This window comes from Tursiops truncatus, chromosome 11, assembly GCF_011762595.2.
Source record: "Tursiops truncatus isolate mTurTru1 chromosome 11, mTurTru1.mat.Y, whole genome shotgun sequence".
Lineage (NCBI taxonomy): Eukaryota > Metazoa > Chordata > Mammalia > Artiodactyla > Delphinidae > Tursiops > Tursiops truncatus.
This window is the reverse complement of record NC_047044.1, coordinates 864,508-876,765: the sequence shown is the minus strand read 5'-3', so window position 1 is coordinate 876,765 and position 12,258 is coordinate 864,508. Positions and strand designations below refer to the sequence as shown.

Here is a 12,258-nt window from a genome sequence, read left to right as displayed (position 1 = left end):
GGCTTCACATAACTCGGATGATGTCACCCCACTGGGTGCATCCCAGTTCTTGGAGCACGGACGCCCAGCACCTCCCCCTCTTCATCTGCCCCAGCCCCACGGCCCCTTGCCAGGTGCCCAGGTCTCTGCACTTGCCTGACCTCCACCGAGGACTGGCCACGTAACATGCAGAGCCTGCAAGACGGAAAGGCCCCTTGTTCAGAAACAACAAAGGCTTCGGGACGCCTGCCCCGCCCCGACCCGCGTGTCCTCTGAGCCCCTGTGCCCGGGTAGCCCATGGGGCAGGACTGTGTCCGCAGCCTGGTGCCTCAGACTGGCCTCCTCTACAGCTCAGTTCAGCCACGTCACGGCCTCCGCTTCACCTGACATGCACAACTGCCCGGCTGGCACGGTGGCCCGCCTGCCTGTCCAGGTGGCCTTCCCGCCCTGCTGGGCCTCTCTGAGGGGTTCCCCCACCCACCCCAGCCCCTCCACCCCCCTTGACCTGGTCCATTTCCTGACCCCTCCCTGCTGTGCACCCAGGAGCGCCCCATCCTAGGTGGTGCTATGAGACACCTCCTCCAGGCAGCCTGCCCAGCATACCTGTGACTCCTCACCCTTGTTCTGGGCGCTGCCCAACTCCTGCCTTGGGGGTGGGGGGGCGGGCAGGAGTCAGCAGGCTCTCACCCATCTCTTGTCCGACACAGAGCCTGGAACACAGCAGGTCCCAGGAAACATCTGTGGACCCAGGCGGACGCATGAAGGAAGGCCCTAGGGAATGGACGGCACTGAGGAGGGGAGGGGAGGGGAGGCAGCCAGGAAGCTCGAGAAAGAGCCAGAGGTGGAGGCTGAAGGGAGAAGGGAGGCAAAGCAAGGAGGCCGGTGAGGCCGGGCCGGGGGGCTTCCCCAGGGGGCCCTGGGGCATGGCTGGCAGGCAGGAGTGGAGGGGCAGCTGGGTGGTGCCCAGCAGGGCTGCTGACGCCCAGCGGCGCCCGACCAGGGGACGTGCAGTGAGGTCTGTCTCTGGGGGAAGGACAGAGGAGGTCTGGTGGCGGGTCTGAGGGGACCATGGTGGGGCCCCTACCGCTTGCAAGCCAGACGCATCTCCCTCCCAGAAGGCCACCGGCTCCCCAGGGCCCCCTCCTCCCAGCACTGTCCACAGAGCCCGTCCATCTTCCCCTGCGGAGCCCTCCTGGCCAGGCGTCCCTGCGGGCGGCAGGTGTGGGGCTCGCAGCCCTCTGGGGAGGCCCCGGTGGGGGAGGACTTGCTCAGGGGGCACCCGGGGCCTGGGGCACAGGCGCACGTCAGGCTCCCAACGGGGGTGGGAAGCCAAGCAGGGAACCAGCAGCCGCTCCCCAGCCCACGGTGCCAAGCCCCCGGGTCCACAGCAGCCCCCAGCCCCGGGGAGCCCAGCTCCGGCGGGCGCACCCACAGCTCGGAGCGCCTTCCTGGCTCCGGCCTGTTTAATATGCACAGAGGCCGCGATTCACCGGGTGAGCCAGCGAAGTCGGAGCATCTGTACGTATCAATTGAAACAAATCTGCTGCTTCTCTAAGGACGCTCGGCTGTAACAGGCACGGCCAGCACATCACACAGGGTGATTTATGTGCAGAAAGCTTCCCGCCGAGCGCAGAGTCGTCAGCAAACGCCAGGAAGACGCCACTGCCCGGGAGCCACGGGCCGGGCTGCCCCTCCCCAGCGGTGCTAACCGGGCGCAGAGGTCCGTCCTGCAGTCCCCACCCCAGGGCCGCAGCCTCAGCCCTGCCGACAGAGCTGAGCAGAAGCCCAGACGCCAGGCTCGAGTTTACCGACACACACACACACACACACACACAGTCAACACTGGTGTGCGTGTATATTTATGTTTAGATGTGACTACTATTTATTCATCAAACCATCACTTAAAGGCCAGAAATGCAGTCCTCGAGGGAGATGAAGGTTCGGGCAGCTTCTCCTGCTGAGCCGGGCGCGGCGCGGAGGTGCCTCGACTCTGGGGGCAGACTCTGGGGGTTGACTCTGGGGGCTGAGCGGTCAGCACGGACCGGCCTGTCCACAGACCTTGCCCGTCACCCGACGGAGACCCCACACCCACCGCAGGGACAGGTCACGGAGGCTGGGGGGTCACAGAGCCAGCGTGGAGGCGGAGGGGCAGGGGGAGGGGTCCAGCGCCACTTTCCCACTTGGGCTGTTTTGTTAATACCAGCAGGAGAGCCTGGGCCTCCCGCCCCCGCCAGCCCCTCCCCCGGCCCAGGGCCCTTTGCACAGGGTCCCCCCACCACCCTGGACGTAGCCACAGACCTCGGACCTCTGTCTCCCTCCACCCTGGGGGGCCTCTTCTGGTCAAGCAGGTGGAGGGAGGTATGTGGGCCTGGAGCGTCTGGGGCTTCAGGTTGGGAGCTGGTACCACAAGAGATGCTCTTCATGTGCAACAGAAGTACTGTAATGAAATAAGGTAACAGAACCCCGTTAAAAGTGACAAGAAGAACATTTTAAGCGCATAACGGCCCCGTGTCTGTCCACACCAGCCAGCAGGCAGCCAGGGGCCGGGGCACCCGCTTCCTGCTTGGGGCCTGAAGCACCACTCTGTGTCCTGGGAACGGGAGCCCAGCCCTCCCAGGTGCCTGGTCGCAGTCAGATGGATTTCCCAGGGAGCCTCTCTCTCTGTAGTTTCTCCCCAAATCTGCAGCAAAGGGCCAAGTCCCCCACCCAAGCTTGACAAATCACCACTTGTGTCTCGGTGAGCCACAGATGGAGTCTCAGAGCACTGATGAATTTTTAATTTTCAATATCTTTGTGTATATTGCTTTTTAAGACCAAAGAAAATAACTCCACCAGGATATCAAAGCATTTATTTTTAAATACAAGTCTCGTGTGTGAACTGGCGGAGATAACCATGAAATTGCGCCCACGCTGAGCCCTGTAAGTCAGCAGCAGTCAGTGTTTTGACCACACCACAGCCGAGTTTGTTTTTATTGAAATGATGCATTTGTAAGGTGAGCGTCTGGGTTATAAACAGCTGGTATGGGAGAGTAGAGGAGGCAACATGATGTGCCCCGAGGAGTTCCCCCCCGCCCCCAGTCAGCCCAGGCCCCTCCGGGCCATCCCAGTGTCCCCCGACCCGAGGCCGATTCCCTGCAGCCCCTGCTGCCCAGCCACCCAGGGGAGCACGTCTGTCCACTCGGCATCTCCATCCTTTTACACGGAGACCAGGCGCGGCTGCGCGACAGCCTTCATGGGACCCCAGGCTGGGCCCCGCCAGCCTCACTTGGAGGGACCCTCTCAGCCACCTGGCTCTGGGCACACTCAGTTCCCACAAATGCAAGCAAGTCCCCTCTTCGACACAAACAGCGGCATAGCCTGCCCATTCTTCCCCGCTCTGCTTCTTACACTTTATTTCGAAGATTTTCCGCATCAGTTTATACAGCCCTTCCTCACTCTGCGACAGCTGCCGGGGACTCCACCGCGTGCTGTGTCTCCGTTGATCTTGGCAGTCCCCTGTGGACAGACATGTAGGTTGTTTCTAACCTTTCACTTTTACCAAAATGCTGCCACCTGACAGAGTCACGTCACGCTGGTGAGAATATAACTGAAGGATCAATGCCCAGAGGTAGAAGCACTGGGTCAAAGGGCGTTAGTCTGATGACTGGTGTGGATTCCTCCCCAGGGGGATCAGCTCAGCCGCTCACCCACCAGCAGCGTCTGAGAAGGCTCGTCCCCCTCCCTCGGACGTTTCCTGTGGTTTTGTTTTCTTTGCCAACCTGACAATTTAAAAATGGCCTCTAGGGAGCAGTTTTACTTTGCATTTCTATTACTATGAGTGAAATGAAGCATTTTTTAATATGTTTAGAATCATTTGTATTCACTTTTCTGGGAAATGAGTCCATTGTTGGCCTATTTTTTTCTATCCTATTGGTGGTCTTTTTAAAACTGATTTGTAGCACTTTTATTTCTTAAGGAAATGAGCCCTCTTTCTGTGGTTTGAGTTGCAAATATTCTTCCTTGTGAGTCATGGGATGTTTTTGACCACACCCACATGAACTTTTTAAGTTTACATTGTTAAATACGTTGATACTTTCTTTTGTGGTTTCTGGAGGCTGTGTCGTATTTTAAAAGATCATCTTCACTCCATGGTAGTAAATAATCACTCCACGATTTTTTCTGGAATTTTAATGATTTCATCTTGACCGATATGAGATTTACCTGCTCTAAAGAAAACAGCTGTGGCTTTAAAAGGTAACGTTTCTATCACATAAAAAAATCTTCAGGCCTGGTAGTGTCGACAAAAAAATTAATCAGTCGAGGGCTTCCTTGGTGGCGCAGTGGATAAGAATCCGCCTGCCAATGCAGGGGACGCAGGCTCGGTCCCTGGTCGGGGAACTAAGATCCCACATGCCGCGGGGCAACTGAGCCCGCACGCCACAACTACTGAGCTCGTGCGCCACAACAAGAGAGCCCACGTGCCACAACTGCAGAGCCCACGCGCTGCAACTAGAGAGAAGCCCGCGCATCACCGCGAAGAGCCCCGCGCGCCACAATGAAAAGATCCCGCCTGCCTCAGTGAAGATCCTGCGCGCCGCAACTAAGACACAATGCAGCCAAAATTATTAAATTAAATTAAAAGTAAATAAATAAAGAAAAATTAATCGGTTGATCTACAAAAGAAATGGAACATTTTATTCGAGCCAAATTTGAGGATTATAACCCGGGGAGGAGCATCTCAGAAAGCTCTGAGAACTGTTCCACCCACTAGAAGTCAAGGCACAGTTATATAAGGTTTTTGAGACAGAGGGCTGTACATCAAATGACGTATTATTGACAATTTACACAATCCCGATCTAAGCGTCATCGGGCCCTTAGGAGATGGAGAAGGAAATTTATCTTTAAGGAGCTGTCGTGTTGATGCTGGGAGAATACTGCTCTTTATGGCTGAGCAGGCATTTCTGCCAGTGGGGAAGGTGTGGTCGATGCAACATGCAGATACACAACTCGCAGCGAGGGGGAGAGAGGGGGCCAAAGGGCAGAAAAACATTGTTTAAATTTTTTTTGTCTTGCCATAAAATATGAATTGCATTTCACAACAGGAAAGCTCTGTGCTTACGTCAAAGGCCCAAGCCCCATCAAGCCTGTGGCTCTGCCGCCTTCCACATGGTCCAAAATGGCTGCTCCAGTTCCAGCCGCCACATCCACATTCCAGCCAGCAGGAGGAAACTCCTCCCACATGGAGGACATTTCCTGGAAGTGATGCTCCCAGGTACTTCCCATTCATCTTGTCTCCTGGCCTCACCTCACTGCAAGGGAGCTCCCCTGGGGGTCCCAGGAGGGGCCGGGGTCCGAGCAAGGGTGGCAAGATCTGACCCCACAAGTCTGTGGGGTGCAGGGGTGTGTGGACAGTCCCTCCCCAGCCTGGGGCCAGCCCCTGGTTTGGGGGAAAGGGTTTGGGGGAGACCTCTGTCCCCCATCCCCCAAGAAGCCAAACCCACCTGGTCCAGGAGTGGGGAGTCTGCCCTACCCGCAGAGCACGCCTGGAAGGGGGACACCGAGAGGACACGTCTGGGGTGGGGGACCCCAGAGAGGGCTTGTTGGGGGTACGTGAGGATCCCTGTCTGCTTCGGGGAAACCCTGAGTGCCGCCCACAGAACTGGGGAGGAGGCCACACCGCGTGGTTGGACCCTGCCTGGGGGGACAGGGCCGGGAGCCCCAGTCACACGATGAGCACCGTCTACACTGCCTTGGACACGAAACGCCCCAGCGCCGGGCTGTAGTTCTGCCCCTGCGCTGGGAGCTGGATGCCGGGGCCACGCAGGCCTGCCACGTGGGCACTCCGGAGGCTTGGGCCCCACTGCTCAGACCACAAGACCCCAGTGTCCCCCAGAGTCCCCAGCCCTGCGGCCTCAAGTCTGCAGGGCCAGGGCCCCAGGCAGCTGGTCACACGGGACTAACTGCAGGTCTCGAGGAGAGACCACCGGCCTCCCGGGGGGCTGGGCTCCAGCCTGAGGCGCCCCAGTGTCCCTGCTGGGTCCTCGCCCCCAGCTGCCCTTACAGACCCCCCTGCGCTCTGAAGCTGCCCCTTCTGCCCACCTGCCCAGAGGCCCTCCAAGAAGGAAGCCACAGCCAGGAGCCCCAGGGCCCCCGGGGCTTGATCCAAGAGGGCAGTGGGACCCAGGAGGTCCTGCTAAGGACGCGGGGCGCCCTCAGCCCCACCTGCCAGGCCCCTGCTCGGGGTTGGGGCCGCGGCACAGCCACGCCCTGGGTGGGGTCGGGCGGCCAGTGCTGGGTCGAGTGAGCTTCTGAGACGGGGGCTCCTTGGGGCTGCCCCGGACTGGCAGGGGCCCCAGGTACGGGTGAGGAGCTCCCGGGACACTGACTTCGGTGCTGACACCACACAGCCCCAGGCGAACGGGGACAGGCTGGACGCCCGCCCAGTGGGCCCGAGCGGCGGCAAGGGCCAGCTCCAGCAGGGCGGGCTGAGCTGAGCGCGCAGGAGGCCCCACCAACAAGCCCGGACACGTCCTGGCGGCCAGGATGGCGGGGCTCCGTGGAAACCACAGCAGCAGGACTCGGCGCCAGAGGACACCACCAGCAGAGCTCAGGCCGCGGCAGCCCCTCGCGACCTTCAGCGTGACCGTGACTTGGGACAGTGGGGGCAGAGGAGGCCCCAGGTGCAGCTCCAGGCTCCGGCGTGAAGACCCCGTCCCTCCATCCCTCCCGTCCCTTCTCCGACCACAGCCGGGGGCCTCGCCCGCGGTGACGTGGCCCCAACAGGCCTTCCTCGAGGACCCCAGAACCACAGCAGAGAGAAAGCGTCCGTCAGACACGGGACAAAACTATCAAAGGAAGACGTTTTATTTTCAAGTTTCTATGGAGATGTTACAAACGATGCAGACTTAAAAGAAAAAAAAACATTTAAAAATTTTAAACTACCATTTTAAAATAAAAATATGATTAGGTAAGATAATAAATAATGACATCCCGCGACACTTTGAGATGAAGGTGTGTCGCGTGCCTCGGCTGCAGGGACCCTCGCCCAGCCCCGGCCCCGCCCGGCCGCCAGGCTGCACGCCCACCCGGCATTCTAATGGTGTAGGAATGAAAGGGACACACCGTCCAAATCTTGACTTTATTTTTTAATATAAAAAATGCCATTTTGGAAACCCACCCTACCTTTTCCCCTAACATAATGCTTTACCTCTTAAAAATAAAAAATAAAGTACTAATTCTATATACATCACGTGTACCATACAAAAATGTATCCAAAGTTTCTATTGCTACCAAAGTGTTCTAAATTAAAACAAGTTACAGAAAGCCCCTCATTGTAAACAAAAGATTACAAGTTACAAAATCAAAGAACACAGCCAGAGTCATCTGTACAACAACCAACACATCCTGCTCCCGAAGCAAGTTGGATTTTATGTCCTGTATAAAACGCATATCAATATACTTCTGCCAATTTATCTCTCGTTATAAAGCAAATGATACACTTTCTACAATAAATAATCCGCTGGGAGGCACGCCCGTGGGAGGCTGGCGCGGACAGGCGGAGGCTGGCGCGTGGTCGAGGCTGGCGAGGCCCAGAGGAGGCGCTGCCCCAGCCCTCACGGGGGCGGCGGAGTGTTTTTGGTGATTTGCAAGTGATGCGCGCGGCATAAGTTTATTCTCCACCTCTTTCCACAAAGTACCATTCAAAATAATGTCATTTTCTTTCTTAAAATACACATTTGTCATTGTAAATTTACATCCCGTCTATTAAATAAGTGGTACTCTGTGTAAAGAGCATGATTTACAAAATTATTAAACATTCAAAAGTCTTTAAAAAAAAAAAAAACAAAAAACAGCTACAGATCAAAGAAAGTGAGGCCGGCAGCGCCCTCTGGAGCGACCCGTGAGGGGCACAGAGCTGCACTCGGGGGACGCGCCCACGCCATTCACAGAGCGCCCAGACAGGGATGATTTCATAGAAAACTGGGAAATAAAACCTCCCCCTCCCTGGGAGAAAGAATTAAACTACACCTAAAAATCAGAATAAGTTAAGTGGTGAACAATATACAGTATGTACAGCGTATCGACACTATGGACAAGGCCACAGCCGCGTCAGTCTATGTCGCTGAGGTCACTGGCCGGCTCCCCGTGCACGCGGCTCAGGTGGTTCATGGCGCGGTCGAAGGCGATCCTCACCGCCTTCCGGATGCTGGAGTTCCTCCCCTCCATCATCTTCAACTTGTCTATCGTCTCGTCAATGCCAAGGGGAACCATCTTGGACTTCGGGAGCCACTGCCTTTGAAGGAAGAGAATGCACTGTGAGGATGCGCAAGCGCCAACCTGCCCCTCGGCCACCGCACACACACCCAGCCTCCACGCCATCGCGCACTTCAGGCCAAGCGGCACCGCGGAAAGCGCCCGAGCACGGGATCAGTGGTCACCTCCTCTATCAGCGTCACTTCCCGGGGGTCCGCTGCAGCCCTCGGCCGTCCACGCCACACCTGAGTGGCCACCACGGGGCACACGCACACACACAGACACACGCACGACACGTGCACTCACACGGCAAGGAGTGGAGGGCAGGGCCACGGGTCCGGAAGACCCACTGAGCCACAGGGAATGCAGCAAGGGGGTTGCCCGGGTCGGGGGGCAGCAAGACACACAAGCCCAATGCAGCCGCGCGGGACACCGCGGCCGGCTCCCCACCGAGCAGCCTCGGGCACAGAAAGGGCCACAGTGCGGAGGACAGACGAGCCCGGCGCCAGAAGGGCGGGGGGGCAGTTCCCGCGGGCACTCAGGTCAGGGTCTGGACCGCGGCCCGTCGGGGGCCAAGGCAGGGGCATCCGCTGGCAGAGCACAGGGGTCTGGGAGCCCGTGGGAGGCCCGTCGGGACCACACGGACCCACCCAGGGCCCGGCGGGCACTCACCAGCTTCTCTTGTTGTCGAAGAACAGGACGAGGAAGAGCTTTTCGTCCGCCTTGGTCTGCATGTGCTCGCCGACCTTCAGCACGTCCAGCGGCGGCGCCGGGATGGTGACCCCGTTGTGGTGGCCAGGCACACGCGGCATCTTGGGGTCGATGATCTGCCGAGGGAGGACACGGGGTCGCGGCGCAGCCCTCGCACCCCGTGCCCTGGAGCAGGCCAGGGCCTGACGAGAGGGGGGTCTCAAGGAACTCTGCCCACACCCCGACACCCCCGTGTGCGTCTCCCGGCAGGTGGTCACAGGACGCCTGTCCCCAGGGCCCGGGGACACGGCCACGTGGCTCACCAGGGCCGGGTACGAGGGGTAGCCGCTGCACTTGGCCCACACGACCTTCAGGGGCTCGAGGACGGAGGCCGCGGCGTCAGTTGAAATCCACATGCTGTTCTGACCAACTTCTGAGGAGAAGAGGGAGAGAAAGGAGTCAGAGGGGCAGGGCCCCCGGGACCCAACACGCTGCACAGCTGAGGCCGCCCCAGGGTGGCAAGACGGGCCTTGGGGGTGCGACCGGCCCGGCCTGAGGGCGCGAGAGCCCGGGGGAGGCAGAAGGCCGGCCCAGCGCCCACAGTGGTGCTTAGGGCCTCCGCACCCGCCCTCAAGCCGCGACTCCGAGTCGCCCTGCACCCCACCCCTCCCCCAGCTCTAAGGCCTCCGGCCCCCAGGTCCCCAGCATCTCCCACTCCGCGCACAAGACGGTGGCGGGCGTGGACGCACCGGCCGCGATCCGGGCTGCCTTGGCGTAGTTCCCGTTCTCGATGCAGGAAATCAGCGCGCTGCGGTCCTCCAGCGTGTGCCTGCGGACCAGGGCGGGCTTGCCCCGGCCGCACGGGGGCGCGCTAAAGCTTCAGGAGGGAAAGAGGGGCCCATCAGAGCCCGGCCGCGGGCCCTGCACGAGGGGAGGCGGGGAGGGGTCAGGAGGGAAGGGAGACGGCAGGGCCGTGCTGGCCACCTTTTTTTTTTGGGCCCCACTGTGTGGGATCTTAATTCCCCGACCAGGGATCACTCCCGGGCCCGGCAGTGAGAGTCCTAACCACTGGACACCAGGGAATTCCCAGCCACCAACTTGGTAAAGGCAAGACTCGGCAGGAAAACACCAAGTATAGACGTCACTCAAGTTAGACTTCTATGGGGTTTGCCTTCCCACTTCTGGTGAAATTCTACAAAGCAGATCACTGCGGAAGAGACACTGCCCCCGAGGGAGGGACGGAGGGAGGGAGGGAGGGACGGAGGGAGGGCGGGCGAGAGGGCGGCTCGGGGTGGGGCCCACCTGGAGTCGCAGAGCGGGCTGCTGCTGGAGGAGACGCTGGACTCGGAGGCGCAGCGGCGGCGGGGCGCGGCCGTTCTCCCCGGGGCACCGCCCAGCTCCTGCTCGCCCCTCGCGGCCCCAAAGCCATTGGTGAGCCCTGCAACACAGGCGCACGCGGCCCTGAGCTCAGCTCCCCGCGGCAGGTGCCCGCACCACCACCATCTCTAAACCGGGGACAACGCCAGACAATCGCGCCCTGCCCACCCCAGCACCCAGCACGCTCAGAACACGGGGACAGGGGCACGGGGGCACCGAACGGAGATGACAAGGCACGGCGAAGTCAGGGCACACTGGTCTCCAGAAGGTGCTCTTAAAAACAGGCCCCACAAAGGCAAGGAGGGCCTCCTGCGACTCCTTCCTGGACGGTCAACGCCCGCCGACAGAGGCCCCAAGTCTGGGCGGGGGCCCCCGGGGGGTGGGGGGAGGGGAGCCACGGGCTTCTGGGGGATCAGCACGTCCATGTCTAAGGAAAACCTTCTTTCAAAACAAAGCACTAGCAGGAGCCCCCAAAAACGCTCACGACCTCCTGAAATCCAAGACAAGCGTCTCGTTCACGTGGGCGCCCTGTGTCCAGACGCCACCGAGACCACCAGCACCAAGGCACACGGGTGAGGACGCGCCACCAGGGGGCCAGAACCCCCCAGCAGCCCAACAAGCCAACGGCTTCACCTTAGCACCTGAGAAGTGTTTCAATCGAGGCAAATCTCAAAGCCAAACCACACATCCTGCCCCCAAAAAGTCTGACGCCAGCAGGAGGCAGGAAGGACACCCCAGGTCAGAAGGGGCCGCGAGCTGCCGCCTTTGTCCAGCGCTGCCAGGCCCAGCCCGGCCCCTCTGGGTGCGGCGGCTGCAGGGAAGGCGTGTTTTTTCCCCAGAAAAGAATCCCACTCCTCGTGCTTCAAAATTTTTTAAATCCATTTTTTCAAAAAATTTTTGAAGTAGTTAAGCCAGATTACAGGGGATTCTCATCTGCTTCACGTTACTTTCCTGCAAACAAAGGGAGGTGAGTAAACCTAGACAGACATCCGCGGGCAAGTACAAATGCAGGAACAGAGCGCGCTCTGCTGCTCCCGAAGAGAACAGAGCCCCCGACTCTCCCTAAGCGAGCCAGTCAGACGTCCTGCTCCATCTCCGTCAGACCTAACACCACTAGCTACAGGAAAAGCTTAGCGTTTTCCGTTTCAAACCTAATTCACATTGTACCTGCAGGCAATGGCGGGTGCTGCACTCATCTTCAGAACTTGGACCAAACCACCTCAGGAAGGCAGGCCCATGAAACAGAGCGGCTGGGCCAAGGCTGCGGGGCTGAACCATGGCCGCTTCTGGTGGTCCCAGCCCGTGGGGCCCAGGTCCACCAGGAGGGGCCACGCTCACGCAGGCGCAAGCCCAGCACCAGCGCTGCTACAAGATCCCACCTGTACCCCCCGGGGAGGGCCCAGGACAGCACCCGACACTGGGCCAGGTCCAGACGCACCGTGTGGCGACAGCCCAGGGGTCAAGGTCACGCAGCCACCAAGCTGCTCCAAGCACAGCCAGCGTGGACGGCCTCCCCCTGCGCCCAACCTCCCGCCGGCAAAGCTGGCTGCCCATCCGCCTCTCCTGGCAGAGCAGGAAGAGGAGCCCTAGAAGGTGACGGGGAGTCTCACCGCCTGTGACAGGTACCCGGCACCTGGGAAGAGCTGGGGCGAGCAGTGCATGGGGCCTGCCATCCGCGACCCCCCCCATCCCAAGGCAGGAGGCGGCAGCCAGGAATGGCAAAAGGAAGGGCAGCGCACCCGTCACAGGACACGCGTGGTGAAGGTCAGACGAAGGACAGGCCTCCTGACTACGGAGAAAGGAGAGGGGAAAGCGGCCCCGGCTCCAGGGCACCGAGCAAGCCTGCACTCATGTCGTCCCCGGGAGACGGCACAGGCATCACCCACATGGCACGCATGGTGACAAGTGACACCAGGGGAGAAGACCCAGAAGTGGGGAGTCCTCAGCTGGGAAACAAGAGGACACACGCCTCCAGGGTGA

At 59.9% G+C, this 12,258-nt stretch overlaps 1 protein-coding gene across 10 annotated transcripts in view; it reads right to left on the bottom strand.

The window, feature by feature from the left end:
* Positions 1-6,806: 6,806 nt before the first annotated feature.
* Positions 6,807-12,258, bottom strand: part of BRD1 (bromodomain containing 1) — a 34,886-nt gene continuing 29,434 nt past the window's right edge. For 9 of the 10 annotated variants that reach the window (XM_033865815.2, XM_033865817.2, XM_073788036.1 and 6 more), the window contains 5 exons: positions 10,204-10,339; positions 9,651-9,778; positions 9,225-9,334; positions 8,884-9,038; positions 6,807-8,251 (listed from right to left, as the gene is read on the bottom strand). In XM_033865815.2, coding sequence (XP_033721706.1) covers positions 8,068-8,251; positions 8,884-9,038; positions 9,225-9,334; positions 9,651-9,778; positions 10,204-10,339 — 713 coding nt within the window. In that variant the 3' untranslated portion in view covers positions 6,807-8,067. Of the gene's footprint in view, positions 8,252-8,883; positions 9,039-9,224; positions 9,335-9,650; positions 9,779-10,203; positions 10,340-12,258 lie in introns of those variants that run through there. The other variant, XR_012324110.1, reaches the window with a different exon arrangement.